This window comes from Aptenodytes forsteri, unplaced genomic scaffold (genome assembly GCF_000699145.1).
Source record: "Aptenodytes forsteri isolate BGI_AS27 unplaced genomic scaffold, ASM69914v1 Scaffold255, whole genome shotgun sequence".
Taxonomy (NCBI): domain Eukaryota; kingdom Metazoa; phylum Chordata; class Aves; order Sphenisciformes; family Spheniscidae; genus Aptenodytes; species Aptenodytes forsteri.
The window spans coordinates 5,597,473-5,625,139 of record NW_008794888.1 but is presented as its reverse complement, the minus strand read 5'-3'; the positions used below and the strand labels follow the sequence as shown (position 1 = coordinate 5,625,139).

The 27,667-nt window shown below is 47.5% G+C and overlaps 1 protein-coding gene across 1 annotated transcript in view; it reads right to left on the bottom strand.

The window, feature by feature from the left end:
- MARCH4 (membrane associated ring-CH-type finger 4) overlaps positions 1 to 27,667 on the bottom strand; it is a 111,041-nt gene that overhangs the window by 81,894 nt on the left and 1,480 nt on the right. The window contains exon 2 of the mRNA XM_019470915.1: positions 27,501 to 27,665. Coding sequence (XP_019326460.1) covers positions 27,501 to 27,665 — 165 coding nt within the window. The remainder of the gene's footprint in view (positions 1 to 27,500; positions 27,666 to 27,667) is intronic.

Sequence of the window (27,667 nt, the reverse complement as noted above, 5' to 3'; positions counted from 1 at the left end):
GGGGGGGGGGGGGGGGGGGGGGAATTCTCTGGTGCAAACAAGCCCTAGTTCATTTTCCCATGTCAGGCAGTGAATCAGCTATGAGCCGAATACCGGGCTCAGGGGCCCTGCTGCCCAGTCCTGCCTCCCACCGAGATCAGCTCAAATGACTTTATGCAAGGGTAGAAATCCTGGTTCTTCCTTATGCTCAGTAGAGACTTTGAGCAGTTCTGATCTCCATAGAGGAAGAGGGACAATTTGCCCATCTAGGGGCTCAGCCCCACTCAGTTACGGCATGGGGCAGGTCTAAATCACCCCCCTCTTGCATTTTGAAGCAGCAGCTGGAGATACTCCTGGAACAGTAAGCCAGCACGTATTGCTGCTGTGCATGAGTAACCAGAGGCTATTCTGGAGGAGGCTGTGCACTACTGCTGGGCAGAATGATTCATCTGTATGTCATGGACATGGTGGCGCTAGCCCTGTAACAAAAGGCAGAGCCATGGGGTAATTTGTCATTATGGTGACTATCAGCCTTGGACTGATCAGCCTGACTGGTCACATCTCCGATGCATGCAACAAAACCTCTCCAAGGCACTGAGGAGAGAAAGACACCAAGTTGGAGTCACTGAGGAGCTGGCCCTAGTGGGGACCCTGGATCAGTATATTGTACAAAGTGGTTTTGGGGTCATGGAGATTTTTAACAAAGTCTTCCACAGTGAGCTAGGGGGTTGGAGATTAGCTGTCAGTGTTGCCTACGGCACAGTAAAACCAACTTTGTCTGGTACTGTGCTTTACCCTGCCCTGGCACAGCAGGTTCACAGTAGCTCCATGGTCTGGGACCAGAAATGCCAGGCTGAATCTCAAGCAGGATGAGCAGCTAAATGTCCCTTGTCCTCCGACCCAGTTGCCAGGGGCAGCTATCTCTGAAAATTGCTACCTCCAAAATTCACTTCTAAATCTGGTATTTCAGATCAGTCCCAAGCCCTCACTTACAGCCCGCATCCCCAGGGATTGGTCTGTGGCCCCTTTCCTACGTGCACATCAAACCAGGTTTCTCAGGCAGCCCATGAGGCTGCTCTCTCCACAAGCCCTCAGGGAGCCCAGGCTGGCACCCAAGCGGCTGCCGCACCTCCAAACCCAGTGGGTGCCCTCAGGCACTAATGCCAACAGATGTGTTTTCTGCCCAGCTACCAGCTGAAGAAAAACCCTCCTGATTAAGCCGATTCCCAGCTTTTTGACAAAGCTCACTCCTTTGCAGACTCACCTCCCCACCACCACAACACTGACTGTCAATCAACTTCTACAGCTGGTGCAATTAATTCCATCTCCCTTTGCAGCCCCCGTTCACCACATGCAGGGAGAGCTATCACATTTCATGCTCTAAAGGGCTTAACACCCCTCTACACACACGTACAGCCGCACACTAGCAGGGTGGCCAGCAGGGTGATTTGAAACAGACTGAAGGAATGGGAAATAAGCGGGTTTCCTCACAGACGAGGCCACCCTAAATCAGATTTAGGGGGTGAGAGGACAAAGCAAACGCGAGCTGCTCCTGTGCAGCATGACACACACTTGCCATAACACACATAAGCCTCTTACCCAGGTCAAGGCTGCGTCCACCCCACAGACCCTGTGGGTGAGGGTTACCTGAGCTCTGCATTTTCTCACTTGGGCCATTTGTAACTTGTTTTCTGAGCCAGAAGCTCGATGTCCCAGCAGTCCTTTCCCTGACTAAAAGCTACCTGCCTTGCAAAGGGGCCAGGTGGAGAGGTGGCTGGGGGCCACGAAGCAGAGAAGAGCAAGTATATTTAGTGTTTAGCTCTGCGGTGAGCGTCCCTCACCTTGGCACTAAGGCTGGGTGTCCAGCTGTGCACACTAAACCGGAGTGGGAGGGATACGTCCCATCACGTGGCATTTCCAGGGACAGCTGTGCCAGCCCTGAGCTCGGGGAGCTATGGTGAGCCCAGGGATGGCTCTGCTGCCAGCAGGTCCCCGTGGCTGGCTCAGCTGCTCAGTACGAGGTTTTCACCTCATCTGCAAGGGACTTGGCAGCTTTGGGGAGGCAGCAGAGAATGACTGGTAGAAAATGCATTTAATAAAAATGTGGAGCCATTTTCCACGTGCTTTCATCCAAGGCTATCCAGGTGCCATGCGACCTTTAATAAGCTAAGCATCCTAGTTCCTATCAGAGCTAGCTACTCTCATTTGTATTTCATATACAGGGGAAAACAAGGCACAAGTGGGGTGAAGGGAGCAGCTGCAAACTGCAGGGAGATGGGATGTGCCAGGGACACTGGCTCTCCAGCAACCAAACCTGCCCTATTAAGCAACTCCAGAAGCTGGGAAATGCCCATTTACTCTGGCAAGGGGATCTCCATGTAGCTACCGGCATTTTGTAAGCCAAGCCAGTGGGGACACAGGGAGGCAGAGCAGAGAGGCAGGACCAGGGCTGGGCAGCCCGTGCTGGGGCCATGCATAGCACGGAGAGCAGGGCAAGGGGGTGGCAGAGCTGCCTGTCAGGGTGTCCCATTCCTGGCTGCTTTGAGTCCCCACTCAAAGCCAGGCTAACCCACCACCCAGGGTGCTTGGAGATGTGGTGCTCAGACATCACCCATGCGCTGGAGAGGGAAAGCCCTTGCCATGGCCAGGCAAGCAGCAGGCAGCTGGGAAGGAACAGGGAAAATACTCTTTGAGGAAAAAAAAAAAAATCACTTTGGGCCACAGTGGAGATGGCTACACCAGAAGTGAAAATCACAGGTGTTTTCTTCCACCCCATGAATATGTGCAGAGCTCACCAGGAGGATGGGTGACAGGTTTCTCTGCACCCAGCACTCCCTGGGGGGGGCTTAAAGGGGGAGACCAGTTTGCTGCAGAGCCCAGGACTGGAAGTCAGCACTGCCCTGACACCAAAACCCAATTCCTCTTCATCTTCTGTAAGACTCTTCCAGCCAGCTCCAAAGCTCCCCAAATTTAGCACATTTCCCAGCAACGCCACCGTCGTCCGGGCTGATGCCACAGAAAAATACTTCTGGACTACTGCTGCCAACAGCTCCCCAGGTGACTATAGCAGGAAAATCCTACAGGTCACTTTAGCTTATGATATTCAGGCTGCATTTTAGAAACGTGCTCTCTCCACTTCAGCTCGGCGAGAGCAAACGAGCTCCGTGACTGGTGCGCAGGGGTTGCTGCACCTCTCACTTCTCCTGCATTAGCACAACATGGCTGGTGCGCCTGACGCTGCAAGATTGAGTCGGTAACTACTATTGTTATTATCTTTATTAATCAATAATAATACCCTTATTTCCTCTTGTGGGGCTTCCCAGCATATCCTTTCTTATTTATCCTCTGTCTTATTTACATTCCAAGCTTGCAGTTAGATCTGGGTGAGTGGCTGCCGGCACTGACCCGGTTGCCGAAACCCAGCCGTGCTCTGGCAGACAGGTCCCTTTCAGGGCAGGGACGATTCGACCAACTTCAATCAGCCTGCCCATGAGGAGGGAGCCTCATGGAGCCGGGGCCAAAGCCATCAGCTCCTCTAGGCAGCTCTGTCTGAGCTGAAATGGCTGTAAGTACCTAAAATCCCTCCAGGGAGACAGAGACATCTGCTGCAGCTGTAAAAATATATAAAATGAGGCAAGGTTAATAGCGGCTATCTCGGGCATGTACGTGTGTGTCTCCTCCTTTCATACTGTCTGAGGGCTGTGTAATTGTCGGTGTCTTTACCTTGATGGTCTTCCCGGGGAGAAGGGACAGCACGGTGTCCCCAGTGCCCAGGTGGGAACTGGTGTGTGGGCAGACTCACTGGGGGACACATGGGAGGTCTCCAGCGGAGCAGGGATTTACACCACGGGCTTCCAAGTGCCAGGTGAGAGGTTTAATCTCGGCACCATCCTTCCTTCCTTTAACCAGCCTGTATGCCCCTCCCTGGCTTCGCATTCATCCTCTTTCTAATGAAACCTGTTGGTCCTACCCTGCCTGGCAGCACCTGTTCAAAAACCACGGCAAATTCCTGAGCTAAGCCATGTTTGAGCAGTGAGAAGCGACCTTGCGACGAGAGAGCTCTTGGTCTCAGAGAGAACAAAACTCGTTCTGCCTAATTGCTCCTGGCAGCACGCTCTGCTGTAACGAAGGTGGGACCACGGTGGCAGGGGAAGGCAGTGCTACTCCTTTGCGGTGAGCCTCAAAACCTATCCTTTTGTGCTAAAAACACAATACGAGGCCAGGCTTCCTCCTTCAAGTCGCTTGTGCTGTGGAGAGCAGCACCTGCTCTGAGCCAAAATCTGCCTCGCACACACACCCAGCTCCGAGAGCTGGGAGGAGGCTTGTCTGGCTTTATTTTTAATTTTATGAAAAGCCTAAAATACGTCACGAGTGAGAATTTACATCGTGGAAAGACTTTTTCATAGACCCTTTGGACTTTTTTTTCATGCGCCCAGCGGGCTTTACAATAGCTAATTTTGCATCCCAGCTCCTGGGAGGGAGGAAGGGAGGGAGGGATGGAGGGAGGTGTTACTATTTGCTGTTTGCAAATAGGGTGGCAAGGTGGATGGCTGAGAAATGAAGTCTGTGGCCTGACGGTGCTTCTCAAAAGCATTAACACACTTTCTTCCTTCTCACCCGCTGGCACAGTGACATTTCACACTTCTGCTTGGGTCTGGCTCTCTGGAGACCTCATAGCCGTTCCCTAATGCCTCTCCTTTCACGGCAGCTTGAGTAAGAGTCAAAGCCCATGCCGAAATCAGGAAAATGGCTCCCCTGCAAACCTGCCGTCTGGTACCAAACCCCACGCGGAGGCTGGGAAAGCTGCCCCTGTCCAGGGACAGACAGGCTGGTTGTGGCACCTGATCCAAACTCAGATAGATAGGAGAATGGGAGGGAAAATTTAAAAGAGGAAATTAATAGCAATTTAAAGGAATATGAATCAACTATTTCACACTTTACAGAGTATTGTGGAGGCTGAAGGCCTGACTTTGGTTAAATAAAGGACTTTGTAGACACAAAACCAAATGGGTCTCAAGCAGCCTAGACTTGAGGGCAGGCTAGAAATCAGTCGAGATTTCCCGGCCATCCCCAGCGCAGGGATGCTCAGGGTCTGTCCCCAGCAAGAGCAGGGAGGGAAGAAACTGTCTGCTGGTGCTGGGTACGCTCAGGAGATACGGGGGTTGCCTGTGACAGCCGGACCTGGCTGGGTGAGCCCATGCTGCCTTTCCAGAGCCGTCCTCTTCACTCGACTCCTCCACTGGGGCAGGCTGCATTTTGGCATCCCTTTCTCCCTTGGCAAAACAGGAACAGATTTAAAACCTTTCACCTGCTCCCTTGAGGGAGAAAATAAGCATAATTTCAAAGCATGTTTCAGGTGACCACACTCAAGCCTTTTGGTAGCTGAACCTCACAGACAGAAACCAGCATCCATGGGCAAACAGGGAAGGTATTTTCCCTTGAAAGAAGGTGCTGCAGTGAGGTAGGGATATATCTCTTTTTTTCTTTCTTCGAATGTCACAAATGAACTCCATTAAGCAGTGACTGAGCAGACGGCACTGAAAACAAACACCAAATTGAGCACACCCACTTTACGGGGAGAGGTTTTGCCTGCCTTCTCCTCCCACGCTCCTGCCAGGGAGAAAGGTGAAGATGAAGGGGGGGACCCGGGAGGACCATTTCTGGAGGCTGGGCTGGGAGAGCTGCTGGGAGAGGGAGCGATGTGCAGGTGATGGGGATGTGCCAGAGGGGAAAGAGCCCTGTGTGAGGACAGTCACAAGTGTGATGAGCTGGCAATAGTGAGCTTGGAAGGGCTCTGGGAAACGGGGGTGTAAAAGGGGTGCTTCCAAGTGTGGCTCTGAGGTGACAGTCACTGGGGATGGAGGACTGGGAAGCCCCAGCAAGATGGACTGGAGAATAATAGTGAGGGTAAAGGGCTTGATAAACTGGGGAGCAGGGGTCTGATGTTACACTGGTGGGACCTGGGATAACATGCAGTAAACCAGGTTGGTTAAAGAAGTGCTTTCTCATTCCTGGCTGCTTTTCCCTCCTTGCTCCCTGATAGAGAAGGGGCAGCAGCAGTGCTGGGATGGGCATGGGCACGCAGTTTGTCCAGGGTCTCCATAAGCGAGACAGGCCTGGAGGAAATTATTTCAATCTCTGCTGGGAGGGAGGGGATTGGGAGAGAGAGGCACCAAACCCAGCCTCATGCTCACCAGAGGGTGGTCTCACCATGGGAGCTAAGCAGACCTCAGAGTGTGGCTCCATCACTGGTCCCATTCTGCTGCTGCCCCGAGGAGGACAGAAGAGACCTTCAATCCAGGTCTGAGCACCAGGTCTGAGGGAGAGAGGAGGGAAAAGGCAGGAGAGCCATGCTTGGAAGCAAGGAGAAAAGTGAGCAGTGGGGAGTCAGCTGGGGGCCATGGGGTGGAGAGAAGCAGGATGGTATGGGATATTGGGTGTTAATGCAGGGGCCATGTTAGAGGTACAGGTAAGGCAGGTGGTAGGCATACAGCAGGTCTATCCAGCCCTTTCCAGCTCCAGTTTTCACTGGTTCTACATTAGTTTGATCTTAAAAGTGCAGCAGGTGAAGGATGGCAGCAGCAACCCCCCGTGACATGGGTGGGAAGCCTGGCACAGGCACCTCCTGGGCACGAGTAATGCACCGACTGCTGCCACCAGTGCAAGAGGCCGTGGCTTTGCTGTATTCATTAGGGCAGACTCTCATGCTGGGACAGCTCAAGCGTTTAAAGGTCAATAAGACAGAAGTCAGGACACCACTGAGATGGCTGCAGGCACATTTGCGTCTGAAGGCAGGCAAGTGGGTGGGCACACATCTCTGCGTGTGTAAAAAAATTCTCCTCCCCCAACACCCTTCTCCAGAACAAGAAGTCTAAATCCTATGAGCAGTGACATTGCAAACACTTCTCAGACCCCTCACCCTGTGGTTTTCGTAGGGTTGCAGAATTTAGGTTGGGAAAGGTCTCTGGATTTCTTTAGTCCAACCTCCTGCTCACACCAGGGCTAGCTTCAAGGTTGCTCAGGGCTTCATTGAGCTGAACCTTGAAGATCTCTGAGGACTGAGATCCTACCATATCTCTGGGCCTTTGTCTCAGGGCTGCACCGCTCTCATTGTGAAAGTTTGTTTCTGTATATCCACAAGCATTTCCCTTGCTGCTACTTGTGCTATTGCCTCTTGCCCTTCGCTGTGCCCCTTTTGCTCTGCAGTCTCTACAATCTGACTTTAGGTAGCAGAAGGCAGCAGATTTTCCCTTTCATCTTCTCATTGCCAGGCTGGACAAGTCCAACTCCCTCCACCTCTCCTCACCCATCATGGGCTCCTGCCCCTTGACCATTTTAGCAGCCCCCCCACGGACTGGCCCCAGACTGTCAATCTCTCTTTTGTACTGGGGGGTCTTTGGGCACTAAGAAAGAAATCTCTGAAATTACAGCCTGCAACCACCTCATACAACAGATGTAGTATAGCCCTTCTTCCTGGGTTGGCCAGAAGACATTGCATCTCTGATCAGGGAACAACTTCAGTGTCACTTGGGAAAAACTGCAAAGTATATGAGAATGAAAATGGCATGGCTCCATGCCTAAAAGTGCCACTGGTTTTCTTCTTCCTTTTACAGAGGTAAAAGGGACTCCCTTCTGGGACAGATATTCAGACATCAGGCCAGGTAGTGAGCTTGTTTTCTTGAAGAGCTTGAGCCCAAAGTATGCTTTATCTCACTGGGCTGAATTTAGAATAATCCCCTTGAAATTGCTGCTGTATATCTTCAAATGCCTTATACTTCATTGCTGCTAGAAGGGAGTTGCTGAATTCTTGGTATCGAGATGCAATTCCATGCACGGTTTATGCCTAAGTCTGTGCTGCCATCTCTCCCTTCCCCTTGCCCTCCCGGGTGTGCTGCCCTGCCCCTTCACTGGTGCTGTGTTGGTGACCGAGTGGTCAGATCAGGGAACTGATCCATCTGAAAGCTAATCAAAATTTAATAAAAGGTGATTCTTCTTGGATCAAGTCCCTGGCTGCATGGTCACTGGTGCTAGAGCTTGGAAAGGGTGGCAATGCAGAGCTGAGGTTGCTGCTCACTATAGCTGCATGGGCTTAGATTGGCTCAGCTTGCTCATGAACACACACCACCATGAGACTGGAAAGTCATCCTTATGCTGAGGAAAGGTCTGTAGATTAGACTTTGCCTTCTTTCAGTGACACCCACCTCCTCTCCTTCAACTTCAGTGATACCTTTTTTTTTCCCTTTGGGAATGTTCCTGCTGCTCCTGTCTCAACTGCTGAGCAGGGAGGCACCGTGCTGGGAGGACACATTTTCTGAACTGACTTTAGCCTGACTTTGCTCACCGTGGACATTTTGCCTTCCAGCATTGCATGTCTTGTTCCACGCAGCCTTTCCCCAGAACAACTCGTTCGTGCCAGCCCAGCCCAGACATCCCCACTCCTCATCCAGCCCAGCCCTGTCTCCTCTCCAAAGCCCTCAGCAAGGTGTCAGTCTTCATTAGCTGGGGATGGCCAGCAAGAGCTTTCAGTGCTGGCCCCTTTCGTGTGGGAGCAGTTGGTTTTTGCTGATATAATTTTCCAAGTAGTCTGGCTGCATACACAGTCCTACAGGAGCAAAGGCACTCCAGGACTTCCCTCAGTGTTGCCAGCTGGGGGCCTCATGCTGGCATCCCTGACCCCAGCTGGAGTAAGGGGTCCCTGAGGTCTGCCCTCCTGAAGGTTTTCTCTCAGGACAGATGCACAGAAATATCTATCTCCATCCTACGATCTGGCCCAGCTCCCTCTCTAGAGGGGATCTCTGACCTAGAAGTTTCAAGGAGATCTAACTCTTCTTTGTTATAAATATGTGGACATGTCAGTGTCAGAGGGAGATTCATCCCTCTTAATCCTTCCCAACAGTATTAACTAGACAAATCAGAAAGAAATTAATTAAACAAAAGAAAAAACAGGCTGAATACCTGGGAAAATGTCTTGACACTGAATCGCCTTATGATAATCTCTCAGGAACTTGGGGGAGGCTGTGGTACTCCTGGCATTTGAAAACAGGTGGGGAAAAGCAACAGAAAAAGCAATGGGAGCGATGCATCGGTGCTGGAAGGTACAAACTAGAAAGGAAACAACAAGCCTTTGATATCTGTGACACTGCTGGAAGAAGGATAGATTCAGCCAGCAAAGTTTTTGAAAAATCCCAATAATGTAAATTCCTTAAGTATGAGCCAAGCCTATGAATAAGATAAATCTCTTAGTCACTTTGCCAGTGATATCCTTCTAATCTCATCCTTCCTCAACGATGCTGCTCAGAGAGTGAAACACTTTGCATAAATGGGTTTGCTGCTCAGAGCAATCACTCATGCCTCCCACTCTGGCCCCAGGATTAGAGAAGTCCCCTGGATTAAGGCTGTTACTATTTTGAGTCTAGGGTGAACCAGCTAAGCAAGGGCTCAAGGGAACTTTCAAGCAATTGCGAGAGAGAGAGAAAGAGAAGGGGAGGCGAACAGGAGGCCACCACCATCTTAGGGAAGAGTGTGTCCCACACTGGTGTTGAACTGTACTTAAAGTGCTTTACAAACAGAAATGACCCAATAATAAGGAATTACCAACATACGCATGGGAAGGTAACAGTAACACAAAGGCCTACCAAGCCAACTTTTTCTTAAAAAATAAAATTGACATTGAACTGACGGTGCCATTTCCAGAGATGCTGAGTGCCTTGTTCCCCAGCAGACATCTCCGTCTGCTGAATAGGCCCAGTAGCTTGAAATTCAGAGCCAAGGTCTGCTGAGCTGTCCCTCCCAAAACAGAGACTGGAAACGACCTGCTCAAGGTTAAAAAGTGAGCTGGGAACCAGAGACAGATCTCCTGAGCTCTGATGCCCCAGAAGCGTGGTGGAGCCATTTACACCCAAACGAGGAGAGCCTCAGCACCAGCTCAGATTTCAGACAGACTTCAGGTCACTTTATGGAGGTGAAAAGATCATTCTGGATGCCAAAAAGAGGAAAACCATGTCTATTCATCCAAATTACACCTAAGACCACCAACAACCATTTGCCTTTTGCTTACTGTTCCCTTGTAGCACATGCACACACAAGAACTGTTCTCAGTATTACTTAGGTAGCATATACTGTAATAAAGTATGTAATCCCCTAAAATACAAGAGCTTTCCTTATAATCCATGCTCGTGTAAACCCCGACAAATACTTCATACATTCTTATCACACCAACAGGAAATAGTTTTAATGTCTCTGACAGACACATGAATTTTCAGAAGTGCCTGTCACACGTTTACTACATCAGTCCCCAAGAATTGCTCCCTCTCACTATTTCTCTGCGGAGACCCTCTCTGCTGATGCTCTCCCCCCGTCATGAGAGAGTTTTCAGCAGCAATTCCAGCTGGATACTGGAAAAGGTAAAATAGTGACTCCTCGGAAGCCAGAGGAGTTTTGCTGTTAGGAGCATCAGACTGGACTTTCAGTGTTTTGCCAGAAGGGTGTCCTCATGTGCAGTTTCTGCCTAGGTTTGTAGAACAGCGTCTCTGGGCTTCGGTTAATTAAAATACAGTACATATCGCACAACTTTTGAACTCTATTTCTGTAAAAGAAGATATGCGAGGCTGCAGGCTGTCCATCACATTCTGCATGTCCCCCGTGCCAAGACTATAGTTTTCTGTTTGACTGTAAATCATCCATTTTAATTAGATGTAAGACAATTATTATTGGGTTTTAGTGAGTCATTTTTCTCTCAGTAATTAGTAGTTGTCAGTTCAACTCATCCCAGTGCTGGTGTAACCCAGTGACTTCAAGGCTGTGTTTAAAATCTCTTTTCTCCCACACAGCAGCTCATCATAAACAATATCACTTTTCCTGCCTTGTCCACTGGAGCTGTGTTGTGCCGCGATTATCTCGAAAACTCCCAGCCAGGCCAGCGATGAGGAACGCTTGCTGTCTGAGTGCAGAAGGGACTGCCCGACAGGAGAACTTGGCCAAAAAAAGGCAGCTCACCTCCTTGACCCCATTTCATTGCTATGTGCTTCAAATCCTGGCTGCGTCTGTCTCGCTATAAAAATGTCAGACTGTCTCTTACACTTATTTTTCCTCGCCGCTTCAGCGTGGCCTTACTTGGCAACTTCTCCCATCTGTAGTAAACAGATCTAACTGAACAGAGTAAACTCTTCAATGTTGTGCATGCGTTTCCGAATTGCTGTTTACTTATAATAATGCGAATACTCAGCATTTGCAGAGCACCTAGCTTTGAAGTGTTTTAGGTGTTTTATAGTCGAGCAAGGATCCCTTACAGCTTTCCTAGGAGGAAGTGAAGATTCCTAGTCCTGCTTTATGGTGGGATGAAAGGGCCCTACATAGCACCACAGGTGAATCCAGGTCCAGACGGACTATATCTAGATGTAGCAGCTATATGCACAGCAGGTATCTGTATTCCCATATAATCGATGGAGATCTAGTCAATGCTGACAGCGGAGCCCTGGGAGTGAGTCAGCTGAGCAAGTGTAGGTGTCTAGCTCTCCAGCTCCACTGACTGTATTGACTAGGGGCACGATTACCTACCTCGAGATGTTTTCTGCTAAGAAATCATTGTGTGGGCATGAGTCAAGCTCTTGATTTTTCACTGCCTAGACACCCAGTGCACATGCAGACACCTACATTGCGACACTTGCATTGAGGTGTCTGCAATCTGGAGCTGCATCCCACCTCGGTGATGTGCCCAGGATCACAGCTTGTTTACAAAGCTCGGAGAAGAAGCTGAGATCCTTGGGTTGCTGCTCATCCTCCTTCATCCGCTTGAACTGGAAGAGGAACCTCCTCTAGTCAAGCTGTCACCGTGGGGGAACTACTCTAAATGTGTCCTCTTAGAGCCAGTGAGCAACCCTCCACCTGGGTTGGGATTTGTTTGTTATCCAGTGACTGAGCTGCCACCTTGACTCTAAAACCCAGAGTTTGCTAATACTGATCTCTAGGCTAACTCTCATCTGAGAGGACTGTGTTTGCTGCTCAGTTCCCCACATCCTTCAGCCTACCTTTTCTTCTCTAGCAGAAAGGCAAACCCTGGCTCCGCAGAAAGCAGATGTGCCTCTCTCTGACCACTCATGGGAGCAGGCCATGTGGTTTTCCTCCATATCATGGTGTGCTGTTTGCTTAGAGATCTTCTCACATAAGTTAAATACTGCCCTGACCAGGAAGTTTTCTTTACCACTTGTATTGTCCAGCAAGGGCTCACTACTGTTTTACAGTCACAGCCCTGACATCCCAGTGTCAGAAAGTGCTCAAGCCTAAACAAGCCTAAGTTCTTAACCATCATCATGTCTTGGATCTTTCTAGGTCAGCCTGCTTTCATGACCTGGTGAACCTCATAGCTGACCAGCCAGATGGAAAGATCTTTTCCAGTGGGTGGACACAGAGCACTAGTATGGGGATTGAAAAAACAAAAGACACACAGGCCTGATCCGTGTGCCACTGTGATTCAGCCCAGTCATGATACACTGCAAATCACCATGCTGCACTGGACATGCCATGCACATGCTACTGGGAGAAACAGCCAAAGTGCTGATCTATGAGTACAAATGTACCAGTAACAGCAAAGAGTAGTCACCTTCCAAAGGACCGCTTTCTGCACAGGAATGTCCCTGACTGTGGGAGCTCTTTGTTGGTGTGTTGTGTCTCCAACCCTGCAGTGAGCTCAGCAGAGACCTCCAGGAAAGTGCCTTGCAGCAGCCTGAAACTGCTGCACCTGCTCAACAGCCCAGATGTGCACCACGGCACCAAGCTGCCCTCTGCAGGAAAAGCTGACCCACAGGTGACCACTTAATCTCCTTCTCTATCCAATTTGGCTCAGCCACGTGGCATCTGCCTTCCACCGCACTGCCGCAAATACGCGCACAGCAAATCCCTGCCTAATAGTGAGCGCTGGGATTGGCACACACTGCGGCAGTGCATGATGGCTGGCTGCTGCTTGGAAATCATGCCAATCCTTGAAAGACAGAGGGGTCAGGGAGTGTTTTAGTGGGAACCCAGGTCCCTGACCTCCATGGTCCTCCGACTATCTCATGAAAGCCCTGGAGGGTGTGAAGTCTGGGAGTGGAGAAATCCACTGAAGATACCTACCTCCGATGTTGCTGTGCACATTTCAGGAGGGAAGAAAAACAGCTCAAGGCAATGTAGACACAGTGATTTAAAAGGAAACAGATTAAAGACAGACATGTGAGTGCAGCTGTGTCCCAGCAGTTATGCCATACGCATTTATAGGTAGATAGATATCTAGCAAAAATCCCTCCCTCCCCCCCCCAAGAGGATATAAATTGTGGGCTATTATTCATCCTGTGGCCCACCGTTACATCTGAAGCTGTGTCAGAGGGTTACCAAACAGTGTCGACTAGGAGGACTTGTGGGTTTTATCTCACCTTGGGGAACAAAATACCACAGGGCAGTTGGAGAAAGGGGACTCAAGGGGTGCATATTTTTCCCAGACGTGGTTAAGGCAGGCCGAATTGCAGGGATCTGGATGGTTTTCCTGATCTCCATGTGTTCCTACAGCCTCTTTTTGACTCATCAGTATCTCCAGCATACAAATAGCTAAGTGCCTTAGGGGCATTTACCTAGGGGTAGAGACCTTGGCCAGTGCTGATGGCTGGTAAGTGTATGAAAATGCAAAACAGCTGTCAGTGGAAGTGAGTTTTGAACTCCAGGTTGTTTCACTTCCAGCTGAGCAAATTTTCTCTTATTTTACAGGATACAGAGAGAACATACGCTCTTGTGCCTAAGCACCACTCCTTGTCTCTGCAATACAACAGAACAAATAGCCTAATCAGGCCAAAATGCAGAGCATGCTGAAAAACTGGGAAATTCAGGATGTAGTTAGAGAAGGTGAAAACCTCCCCTGTAGCCTGGGAGGGCTGGTATTGCTGCTCCGATCACAGTGCTTGGGGGCAGAGGATTGTCTGTTGAGAAAAGACAGAGAGTTACATTCCCCCGTTGGAGAGACATCACCTGGGGATGGACAAAGTTATAAATCCTACGGAAGGAGATACACAAGTGGGGAAAGGCAGAACTGGGAGTGATGCAAAGAAGCAAGGAGCAAATGAACGTCACTGGGCTCTTTTGGTGGCGGTGGATTGCCTGCAGGAGCGAACAAGTGAGACTCCATCAGGTGCAACACAACCTTGTGTGGATCAAAGAAGCAGAGCACGTGTTTTTCAGCTTCTTCTCTCACAAGATCATCCCCCTGGACCTTCTGTTTCATCAGAGAAACCCGATCTCAGCGGTCTCCTCACATCCATTACAGGGAAAAATAACTGGATCCAACCCAAACAGAAAACAGAGACATGCTATGGTAGCAAACCTCCTGCCAGCTTCAGGGGAGATTGCAACATTTGCCCCGTATGTTTCTGATCCTCCTAAACACACACAGAGCAGCTCGGTTACAAGCACACACACATTTGTACGCCTTGCATTTGCAAATAATCTCTGATGTGGAGCCTCTCGGACTGCTCTGCAGAAATCCATAAGCCCGTAGCCGTCTCTGCATTCCCCTTGGCTTACCACAACAATAACAACATCTGAAGAGTCCCAGCAGCCTAGTTTGCCTTCCCACTGACAGACGCACTTTGGCTGCCCCTGATCGAAGATCCTCCCTCATTAAGTTGCACAGAATTATTTCTGATATTCTCCCCACCATGCATGCTCCCTTAACTGGTCTACAACCGTTCCCCCGATCACCTGGCTCTCCACTCCAGTTGGGTTTGCTACAGCGATCAAGTGACACATGGGGTTCTGCAGGCTTGGGGAAGAGGTGCTGCCATCAGCCAACTACCAAAGATGCTGGTTCAGGCTTTCAGGCTGTCCTAGGCAGCTCTACATCAACTTCCTCCATGCCCGTGCTGCCTGAAGGGCAAACGCCATCATCTGGCTGGGTGCGACTGCCCTGTTGTGAAGTACCCTTGGAAGAGGCCAACTGAAATAACAGATCCTGGACTTTGATCAGTGGAGAAGACTCCAAAACTTTTACTATGTGGCTCCTTGGTTTTCTTAAACATACAGTTTTCTGAAATACGCTAGTACTGCATTCAGACTTGCTAGGCTCAGCCTCTGCTGCCAGATGGATCTTTTTCTTGCCTTTTTTTTAAACAGAATGGAGAACAAAAACAACAGCAAACCCAGAAGTTCTCAGAGCAATGGAGCCAAACAAAGTGTAGGTTCCCTCTGATTTGTACCTGGGAGTAAGGTGACTTCTTTGATGTCTAGTAGGGGTATACCTCTTAAGACAGTTCCCCTCCATGGCATCACAAACCCAATGTGGGGGTACGCCCCACTTGGCTACATATTTCATGCAACTCATAAAAGCTTAAGGATTCTGCAGCTCTTATTTATCAAAGGCGGATGAATTTGGCAATGAAGTTTAAATGTCACTGAGTGTATCATCTCATGGACTTATAAACAGAACTTACATGGGTAAGTACTGTTGCTTAGAAAAGCAAGCTAGAAAGAGAGAAATGAATATTTTTCATTTTTATTAAAATACATCTTGGGACAGGTTTTGAACAGCTTTCCAGACAAATTAATTGAAGGCAGAAAGCAAAAATACCCTGTAGAAGGGAGAATGACTGTGAGCTTCCAGAAAGCAGTAATTGTAACAGAATGCTTTTGTTTGTTATAAAGAGACTAATGGCTGTTTTGGTAGTCATTAGGCAATGTATAATAAATTTCTACTACATTGCATATTTTTAAAGATTCCTAATTTTTCAAAATCTGCTTTTGCAAAGTTGAAAACCTTAGTTACAGATCGCTTTTTGCTTATCCTTCTGTTCAATTTAAATAGAAATAGTTCTTGCTCAATCAAGCTTTTCTACAACAAGTATTTCTATATAAGACTCAGATTTGAAATAGTATCACCTCCTGGAGGTTTAGTGATTATTGGATCAAGAAATGTCTTGGCTATGACAAACAGAAATATCTGAACCTTTGCTATTATTAGCGATGTTTGTTCTCATTCTTCAATCTGTGGCTAGACGGCTATTTTCCCTTGGTATTTACCTGACTACCATTACAAAAATCTCAGCCGCTGTCCAAATCCACCCTAGGGAGCTAGAGCAGACATTTAATCCTATCTTTTGTACAGCTCCTCCTAAAATCACTGTAAAGGCTAAGGGGAGACCTTATTCCTGTCTTCAGCCACCTCATGGAAAGGTACAGCAAAGAGAGCCAGACTCTTCTTGAAGGTGCATGGTTATAAGACAAGAGGCAACAGACACAATTTGGAACACAAGAAATTCTGATTAGAAATCAGAAAAAATCATTTTTACCGTGAGGGAGGTCTAGTATTGGACCAAGGGTCTAGAGAAGTGAGTGGAATAACCATCCTTGGAGATATCCAGCTCTCAGCTGGACAAGGCCCAAAGCAACCTGATCTAGTCAGATTTGCTTGAGTAGGGGGTTGGACAAGATGACCTCCAGAGATCCCTGTATCCTAAATTATTCTGGGGTTGTGTGATTTTGTTTGACCTGAGATATAACACTCAGAATTGCCACCTTCCCCTGACATTTGCATCATATGCTTGAGCACACCTCCAAAGATATGAAGCTCTTGTCTGGCAACACCAAGAAAAAGGTAAGATAAGAAATCTCTTGAATAGCTGCAGGATGGGAAGGCCAGGGGCTCTCCTGCAGATTTTCACATGTCTGCAAGAAGGGCAAGAAATAAATCCATGAGGACTGGGAAAGAGAAAGCCAATGGCAGCTGGGCCAGGTCATGGCAGCTTAGCAAGCTGGATTTTAAGCAGGAGTCCGCACTGCAGGCTATGGGGGCAGCAGAAATGTTTTTCTTAGAAATGATGTAGCCATCCTGCCTATGAAGAAAATTTTCCAAACGTAGGTTAAATGTGGGTGACAGCACTTCTGCTTTCATATGTCAGAGGAGGCTATGAACTGGTTTTTGCTAACTAGCTGAATCCCAGTTTTCTGAGACTGAAAGTGTCTTGCTTTTAATCTGATGTGGAATAAAACTGTCTTCAAACACAGAACTTTTTCCACGGGAGAAACCTCCTCTGCCAGCCAGCCCAAGAGTTTCTGAAGCTGGTTTCTAAGGACGCACACAGTACGCGGTTCTTTCTGTGACAGAAAAGACAAAAGTTCATTTGCAAAGACAATTTCAGTTCTCTGTTTCCCCAGATTTTCTCCTTGGGCACTGCAACAATTTCCCATTGTTGGAGATTTTAAAATCAAGATGGGATATTTCTTCTCCAGTCCTTGCACAGCTATTAACCTTCAAGCAGGAATTTCATTGAGGGAACTTATTTCACTGCTATTATAGAGAGGATCAGACTAGACTAGCCCAATAACCCCCTCTGGCCCTAAATCTTGTAACAATTCACCTCTCTTCAACGTTAAGGAAATGTTGGGGTTTTATGCCCTAAAATGTGAACTCTTTAGGGCAAGAAAAGCCTTTGCTCCACTTCTTGGTGCAATGCTTGACATACTGACATCCTCTAAAGGTTACCACAGTATTAAAATAAAGAACGGTCTAGAAGCCAGAAGCACCCATAACTTTACTTCTGCCTCTTGTGCAAACCCTCTCTCTAATTACTTAACTGCTATTTCTCTCTGATATAATATTTTATTATTACTTACTTTTCTTGAATGCTCATGTGATCCGTCTTAATGTTCTTTTAATATCACTCAGGATGGGATAATAATCTGCTTGTACTTCTCCAGCACCTTTAATCCTGACAGGTCCTAGCGTGCTTAACAAGGAGAAAAGGAGAGGGAAAGTGCTTCATTCATCAGACAGGGCAAGGTCATGCAGGATACCAGACAGGCTGAGAAGAAGACCTGACACAACTAAAAGTGCTGGGGTGTTTGGAGGGACAGGTTTAGCCCATGGCCCTGTACTTGCACCGCCTGCATGAAATTGCCAGGGTAGGTGCTGATGTGATGTGGGTGAAGTGTGAGCAGGATTCCTGCATGCCAATGCTGTATGTTATGTCTTCATCAGATCCATCCACAGGGCTTTCTTGGCTCTCCCAAAGACTGGGAATTGGAGTAAAAAACTATACAGGATCTACCTGGGTAAGGACAGGGAACACTGATAGGAGGGAAGATGCACATGGAAGTTCTCAGGGAAACCACTTCTTCCATCAAAATACCAGTCAAAGAAGTGATCTTCACACCTTGGTTTTGAAACTTAACTGAAGCAGGGCAATGCCTGTACTGGGAAGGTGGAGAAGAAGGGATTGCAGAAATGAAGGCAAGAAACGAGGATCTAAGCAAGTGTATGTGCAACCCAAAAGAAAGCAAATGAAGATCTGGGCGCAGCATGAATACACAGCTGGGAAGTGAGAGAAAAGAAGCTCACACTGAGGGTAGGGTTAATGCCCTGAGTGACAGTGCTAGCACAAGAGGAAGGCAGAAAAAAAGGAGGAAAATGCTGGATACGAGAAATCTGAGCTGATGCCAGAGCATTCAATAACAGATGTCGGGGAGACAGAAGGAGATTTGGGGTTGGACTGAAGCAAATCAAGCCTGCAGAGCCATCCTTAAGGGCTGACATAATGGAGGAAGTGGACAAGCTGGACAAAGATGGGAAGGACAAGGAGAAAGGAGCTTTGTGGGACCCCATTAAGGGATTGTGGAGGAAATGTGAGCCACCCCACCAATGATAAAGTGATTGGAGAAGCAGGAGAGAAATGGGTGCTGGGGACAACATTTCAGGCAGGACTGGCTGGAGGCCTGCATCTGTCAGGAAAGGTCATATTCAGCCTTGCTGAGAGTGGCTTTAATTGGGGGCAGAGAGCAGACACCAGAACTGAAGTAACGAGGATCCATTCTCTCCTCCTCCACATGGCTATAAGTGAGCAGTGACAGGACCAGCACAAGCCATAAGTCTCATCTCTGGCAGCCAAGGGATCCTTAAAGAAAAGGAGCACAGCTGCTCCTCCAGGCTTTTCCTCCCAACTCTCCTCAGGAGTCAAGGCAGAAGAGCTCAAGTCATTAATGACATGGACGATTCAACAGAGTTAATGCTTACTGCACTTGCAGGCCCCCCTGGAAGGGGCTGCTACTGCGGAGGAGAGGACTGGGGAAAAAAGGATGCAATTCAGTAGGGCCAAGTACAGCTCCTTCACCAAGGCAGTAATGCCAACTGCAGAGAGCCAGGATGGAGGAGGACTGGCCAGGAAGCAGTTCTGAAGGACATGGAGATTATATGGGATCATGAGTTGAGTAACAATCAATAATCTTCTGCTGTTCCATAAATAAATAAATAAATAAATAAATAAATAAATAAAGAGGGCAAACGTCACCCTGGAATGGATGGCAACTGTAATCTGTTAAACAGGATTCAAAACCTTTCTGCACTGCTCAGCACTGACAAGGACTCAGCTGGAGAATTGTTTCCAACTTTAGACAGTGCACTTAAAGCAAAGTATGGACCATTTGGTGAAAGTCCAGAGGACAACACCAAGGATGATTGGAGGTCTAGAAAATATGTCATAAGAGCAAAGGTAGAATTGGGATTGTTCAGCCTAGAGAAGAACAGGGAGTGTCATGGCTTCAGTTGTCACTTGAACTTGTAAATTCCTCAGAGGATGAATTTTTACTATATTTACATGCAACTACTGGATACCTTCAATTACTTACTGCTTGGAAAAAAGGAATTGGTAAAAATAATCTGCTGTCCTTCTAATGGGCAGGGCAAGAAGAAATAGGCTGCAGCAGGAAAGATGGAGTCTCCAACCATGATCACCCTTAAGAACTGGTTAGATCAGCCTCTGTCAGGATTTTGGATGGGCGGACTAACTGATCTCTTGAGACCTGGGCATTGCCCAGTGTTTGGGCATGATCAGTGCATGGATTAAGTAACAGAAGCTAAACCCACATAGTACCAGCAGTTACGATGGTAGTCACAGGGAACGACTTCACAGAGGCTGCAGCTACAGGACTGTCTGCATCCAGTGAGGGCAAACACCTCCAAATGCTCAATGCACTACAAACTTTAAAGGTACTTCTTACATGGATCTCTTAGCTAATGACACATACTTTTTGCATGGAGAAGGCGACCTTATGGCCTTACCTTAAACGTAAACACACTGTCAATCAAGCAACCCTTGGTAAACTTCTGCTAAGAGTGACATGGCACAATGGGACACCACAAAGACAGTAGCAGTCTTTGGCCTCCCAAACTGGTGGAATATCAAGTTCATCTTCTCTCTCCTGTTCTGCAAAGTTGTTTTGTATGTGGACCTGCTGGTCTAAAATGTCTGTGACTCCATGGCAAAAAGTATGGCTGACAGTCCTATTCTCCAACCATAATGGAAGTTCCCTAGAAAGTTCTTCTAGGAGAGAAGACAAAACTTTCTCAGGAATCCGTTCAAGATTGAACTACCCCGTCCTCCATGGAGTTTACACAGTTTTCCCCAAGCACAGCCTGGTTTCTCCAACAAACACAAGGCACCAGATGTAGGAAAGAATAAAAGAACATGTAAAACATATTTTTGCTTATCATTCTCCCATTCTGTACCATCCCTTCCCTCACTCCCACCCAGGGAAGCAGGTTAAACTTGTGTGACTGTTGTGAGTGATGCCACCAGAGGGTGGCAACAGAGGGTGCTTGGATAAGATGGTACATAGGCCATAGGAGAACCTGTGCAGAGTAGAGCCAGATAGGACAAGTGGGACCAAGATCTGAAGTGTCAGTTGACTTTGGCCAAGAAGAAGAGAAAGAAGAGGAGGTGAGAGAAAACCACCAAAGAGCATAGAGAAGAAGAAATGACACGACAGAAGAAAAGATGTGTGAGGATTTCAGGATCTGGGCCCTGTCACTGGAACCAGTCTGCCCCCCAACATTTTGCCTTATCTCATCACTTTTCACAGAGGGGCATGGGGACAGCCCATTTATCATCTACATAGGTTTCCAGGTCTTGCTGGTTTTTTCCTCACCAGGAGAAAGTCATCACTCATCACTCTCCACTGCCAACAACGTAATCTGTTCTACTGTAACCAGTGATAAATCAGAAAAGGATAAAAGGTTGGTTGTGAAAAGGTGGGGGAAGCTAAGAAAGTCTTCAGCATCAAGCAATTCATTTTAGGCAAGTAACCCTGATTAACAAAGGAAAAGGAGAAAAATAGGAGAAAGATAAAAAGTTAACAAGCTATTCTGTGAGTCTGGTTTCCCATGGAAACCATATCATGTTGGGTTTGTTTTTGGGTTTTTTGTCTAATGGGATATACGTTCCTGTTAAAGCTTTTGCTCCAGCTGAAGCTCTGTCCTGCATGGCGTCTACAGTGTGTAGCGCAGCCAATGCTATAATCTCTCCCACAACAGGATGTTTCTAGGTTTCCTCTTCTTCATCCAGCTAGTTTTCATGAAACTTGCAGGAATCTAATGCCTTTCAGATCTCCACCATCTGCCAAATCTGGCTGAAATCAGCCAATAGGTTTAGAGGAGGGCTGATGAGCATAAACTCTAACAGCTAACGCCATCACATGGCTTTATTCCTTTAGCAATCAGCTAATAAAAGGGATGGGGTGGCCACAGATATGGACCAATAACGATTATACTCTATCTTATTATCTTACTCCAGGCCAAGGAGTGATGAAAACATATGCAGCAGACACATAGGACACAGCATCACGGATTTCTGGCACAACCATATTTCTGACTTCTGGACTGGGCCAACCTTGAATGGAAAAATACCAATGTGAGCAAAAGCGTGCCACAGAGGAGGCCCTCGCTGGGAATGAATTTTTGCTTGAAAGACAACCTGAATGCAATTCAGTTTTGTACGAACAGAGCCCTTCCAGGAGCAACTGCTGCCTTTGTGGAAATAACAGTGACTCTACAGATGCAAACAATGGAGCTACATGCTTTTGCATTGCTTGTTCTGTCACTAACTGACATCAGCCACTGTTAATCATGGCCTGAAATGTATATTTAAGAAACAGTGACACAAACATAGACAAGTTCCTTCATGAAGCCTTTTATATGGGGAAAAGTGAAAGAAAAGAAAAACTGCTCCTCAGGCTAGCTGCTGGCACTGAAATAAATGGGTCAGGCATCAGAGTTTCAGCAGGCACAAAAGGTGAAAACCCTGTCTCCTCGAGCAATTAAAAGTCAATGGGATTAGTGGCCTTCACTATTATTTATAGAAACCCTGCTGTGTGCACAACATTATTGAAATACAGAGGTCAAGTCCCTGCTACTGGATGCCTACCCTTTTGCTGTTGAAGTTAATGGGAGCTTTGCCAATCAACTCTGTGGCAACAGAGTCTAAATCTAAAATAAATGACATCCTGGTCTCCATTCAGTTGATGGCTCAAGCAAAGCTTTTGCCGAAGCCAAAAATGTTCTGCTTGCACAGTATAGATTTGATCCTGGGATAGATGAAACGGGAGAATTAGCTATAGAGGTGTTAAGATTCAAAGATGGGAAGGCAGAGAGGTGGACTGAATGTCACAGGAAGCATCTTCCCTTCCTTTCTGTCATAAATTACAATATACAGATTGAGATCTCAAGGGCTGCATCCAGGCACCTCTTAGTCTTCAGTTTTAGCAGGACTGGCTGAATGGTTCTCCTTCTAACACCAAGTAAATGAATCCTGTGGGAACACACCTATGAAAAGGACATGGACGGGAAGCCTGTACCGTCATTATGTGATTCAACGTTTGAAAACGCTGTCCTGATGGTCTAGCCAGTTTGGACAGACCTCACCAAACACCAGCATCCCCCTTCCCAAGTTTCCCTGGCTTTGGACATGCTTGTGATGCTGGTTGCGCAGTTGTTTCTTCTTCCACTCATTCATTATCACGCTCGTGCCCTCAATTCTGCCACAGGCTACCTCTTTTCCTCTTTGTCTCACTCTAGAAAAGAGGTACCTGATTCTGCTCTATTTTACGACGTTGTAAATCAGAAATGAAGCATCCCAGAGACATCCTCCACTCCCCTGTGCTGCTGAGAGACCAATCTGTAGAGTGGCGATATTTCCTGGCTTAGTTCATGCCTTCTCTGCAGACACTACCAGGCAGGAAGCTAATGATGGCTTTTGCCTGTTTCTGTATTTGTAACAGGAATGGGGTTGAGATTCTGACTTGTTATTTCAAGCAACGCATGCTAATGACCGGCCATTCAATGGTACTAACAATACACTGATCCTACATAGGACCCCCAAGAATGGTGTGTTAATCCAGACTGAGTAATTTAGGGCCACCTTAGCTCTAGAGAGGTCCTGAGCATGGCAGGTGCCTACATACTGAAGACATTACATTACACATGCATGAAATCCAGACATGCACCTGGAGCGGCAGATCTCACTGGCCATGCACAACGGGCTGGTGAGCTGTGGGGCTGGAGACCACCCCCAGGGCTCTGCTCCTTTTCAGCATTACCCTGATCTCTAGATTGGCTTCAGACCTGAAGCATGAATTTTACTTTCAGAAGTGTTATCATTAATTGTGATGACTCTAGATATTCTTAATAACCACATGGCTTTACAATCCTTTATTAAACTTAGTCAAGTTCTTCGTCCTGCTAACGTCCTGCAACAAGGAGCTCCACAGCCTAATGACATATCACATGGAAATGCATGTCCTAATATCCATTATAAATTGTCTTCCCTTCCAATTTCCTTGAAGGTCTTCATGTTCTCATATTAATGAGTTGGTGTCCCTAAAGTCTGGAGGGGACTTTAGTGGGAAGAACAGTCTATTTTCAAACATTTCTATTGAATACCGAGCTAAATCCAAGCTAGCAGCCTGCAGGCAAAAGAGTCCACAGTCTGTTCTCTCTGATCCTCCTTAGCCAACCAATCCTATCTACACTGACTTTTCAAATCTCCATCTTTACAGTATTTTTCCCCAGAACAGAGAAATAGAGAAATGCAGACAGAAACTGACAGGTAAGAAAAGATGTACGCTCTAACTGACAATCTAACAAGCAATCCTTGAGACACACTGATTTCCAAATTATCTCAGTTTCATTTAAGAATGCTTTTCTATTTATTTTCAGCGCAGCTAGCACCAATTCTGAGCTCCTAAACCCCGCCGTACTGCTAACTCCTTGTGACACGGACAGTTTATCTGCTGATGTGAAGGGACTTTTCACCCATGTCTTTTCCTGCTACTCTCTACAACTTGCTTTCAACTTGGATCCATACCAAGCACTGTGAAACATTTGTGAGAGCGGAGCTCATCTTAGTTTCTTTCTCTTGCAGAACATTGTCAGAGATCCAGGAAAGCAGACGAAATTCTGCAAACATTGAGCATTAACCAAAACAGAAGAAAATACTCCAGCATCTTTCTTTCTCACTTTCTCCCCAGAGCTTTGCCGTTCAATCCAGGGTCTCAGAATTAGCTGACACAATGGTGCAGGACGCTCACTCAGTGAAACCTTTGAAAATGCCGAGCAAGCCCCCAAAAGGCAATGCCATTACCAAGCTCAGAGTTCAGCCCATCAGCTTTCATGATGTTAAGCCCTCATTTTCAATAAAAGCAGTTGCCTCTTTCAACTGCCAGACCTGAGCAGAGCTTGCTCTTCATGCCCTCAAAACGGGAACGCCGATGCTGTGATCACCTGGCCATCGGATCCATTCTTTCTCATCTGCATCACTGGTTTCTCTTGAGTAACATGCAAGGATCAGAATAATGAGCTTTACTCCTTCCTACGGTCCTCAGCACATTTTTAAATGAAAGAATCAGCTTACCCATAAGAGCCACAAACAAACATGAGGAGCTTAAGATATAAGCAATTCGGAAGCCTGAAGTATCATGTGTGTTGGGCAATCATAAATTTAAAGTGAAAATCCCTAACGATTTTGTTTTGCATTAGATATTAAATAAAACCTACTTGCGAAGGCAGATTAGTAAAGAAACCTTTTTGACAGTTGTATTTTTTTTTTTAAATCAGAACAGGATTAAAACATCTTTTGGAGACTCGCTGTCATTTTATCTGGGTAAATAAGCTTAGAGAGCCTAACAGTCAATTTATAATGAAGGCTTTTGTTCTTGGTACTGTGATGCAGCCCTGCAAATTTGCCCACAGCTGCAGCAGTTTCAGATGTTTTTGACAGGTAAATAAAACACTGTTTATATCTGTCATTGTTATTAATCTGCACAGTAAAGAACTAGCAATTATATTTTGTTTCCAAGTGGATAAATTTTCATGATGATCTTGGCAGGGGTGGTATAAAATAATGTGCATCTATGACTTTTATAGTTTTGAGGGGCCGAAACATGAAGGGTCCTTGCTCAGCTGTTGGAAAACAAATGGGAAATAAAGGCTAAACCAGTAATAACCACCATAATAAAAAAGAACAAGGAATTTGGGATTTAGCCTTGTTGGAGTTTTATTGACATAAGGGCCAAATAAACCAAACTGCTGGTATCGACATCAGCTACACTGATGCAGCTCTCAGTTATTCTGAACTGTACTTCTAGGAAGCTGTGTCAGGATCTAGCCATGCTTTAAAACCCCACGATTTGGGCCTCCATAATGACTTGTGCTTCCCAGCTGCTGGAGGGCAAAGGGTTTCAGACACTCCTCAAGCCATGCTGGTGAAGAAAAAATCATTTGCGGAATAAGGTACTGCTCAAGGACGAGTGGCAGAATCCAGCTGTAAGTGTCTTATTATATTGGTCAGAAACTGTGAGAAGCAAAAAAGAGAAATGCTGGTGAAACTCTATTAGATGCCAGTCACGTCTGCTCAGCTTCTCACTCAGGTAGGCTGGCAGATGGTCAGCAAATAGTCTCACTTTTACAATGCAACCTACACAGGTTTTCAGTGTGAAAATTAGCATCCAATTATTTTCGAGCATTAATGTTCTCCAAGGAAGCGAATTACCTCTATTTTAATTCTGCTTAGGCTCTATTTGCTCAGACACGTAAGCCAATCTTGCAGGCACTACGTCTCGTGTACACAGGCAGAATGGCAAGCCAGGGAAGAGTACTAGAAATGTGGAATAATGCAAATTCCCAGGGAGCGAGTTGCACGGCTTCCAACTTTTAGAAGAGATGAGGAGGAGACAGTCAAGTGAGGAAGGCATACAGCATCTCGAAAAAAGAATTCTTTCCCCCACCCCCATCTAAAAGCTTATGGTGAAAATTGTGTCTCAGCTATCAGCCACCTGCATAAACCATTAGAGAAGGCTACAGTCCATTGAGGACCGAGCTCTGATCTATGGGACCCTTGGTATGACACATGCAGCAGAGCTGTGGATAGCCGGATGAGTTGGTGGCAGGCCCTGCTTCTCCCAAAGAAGAACAGGAGCCTATTCCCCACCTCCCTGCCCCCATCACTACCATCCTCGGACCTACACAAGGGAAGGCACGATCACTGCATTACAGACGTGGGCATTATACTTGGGACAGGCAGGACGTGTGCCAGAGCGTGGTCACTCTCAGATGAGTGCTGGCTTTCCTTAGCAGAGCACGCAGGTCCATGAAGGGGAAAGAAGACGTGGAGCAAAACCTGTTTTGCTCAGGATTTCAACGTATCACCTTACGTGCCAGGATCTGTGCCTAAAATGGAAATGGGTATCAGCCACGTGGAACCTCACAACCTTTTCTTGTGCAATGATCCCTTATTATCACAGGTAATGGGACTATCCTGGGGAATAAAGGTTATCTGCATATCTGGGCTTTATCCCACAAGCAGAGGTCTGCAGCCTTTCTTGCCGCCTGGAGCTGTGTCACATTAGGTACAAATGTTGCTGTGTATATTACTGTAAGGAAGTTGCCAGCCTGAAAATACGTGAACTGCTTTTAATTGTCATTAAATAGGGAGAATAATGCCCCAGGGTGGCACCTTATGTTCTAGTGAGGTTGCATTTGTTTCATTCTCCTGTGTGGTGGAGGGAAACTTCACTGGCCCAACCTCAGTCTGTACAAACGAGCATCTCAAGGCTGCAGCTTCAGCAGGTACTATTGTAACCAGCAGTTTTCTTCCTCCAGCTAGTGCAACTGGGAGCATGGCAGCAACGGCAAACCTGCAGAGCTCCTACTAGCCGTCCCCTGGGAACTACCGATGAGGTGGGGCTGCCTCCTGCCACGTGTTTATACAGACTGAAGTTGTATTTTTAAAAGCAAACAGCAGATTAAACACGCTCTTCGCATCACTTCTGGGATCATCACAACTGGATACCCACGAGGTGACAAAAAGCCCCCCACGCCGAGATGTGCTCCACTCCACAAAGGAGTCCATGAGTCCCTGCCATGCCACAGCTGCACGGCTCTGCGGCTGGGCATCGGTGCCTGGGGCAAGGCTGCTGGGCAGCAGAGAGGGACGGAGCAGGCCTCCACCCCACATTTCCCTGGGAAACACCGCCAAGGTGCAAAATCCTGGAGCTCAGGGCCTGGGCAGAGGACAGAGACCCTCTGGGTTTGGGGTCCTGTTCCAGGCAGCAGGGAGACCCCTGCAAGCAGCAGGCCCCAGTTCCTGCAGCCTGCAGCACCACTGCCATCAAGCGAGCCGGGCTCCCGCCGCGGCCCGTCGTCGTCCCCCCGCCCCAGCGCCCACCGCCCTCCGCGGGCTCACCTGCTCGGGCCCCTGGAAGCAGATCCTGCAGAGCGGCGTGCGGATGCCGCTGTCGACGCTGCTGCCCAGCGAGTAGCGGTCCTCGGCCTTGCCCTTGCCGAAGTCATCCGAGGAGGTGCTGCTGGGCAGGGAGGCGGGCGGCTCCCCGGCGGGGCTGCCCCACTCCT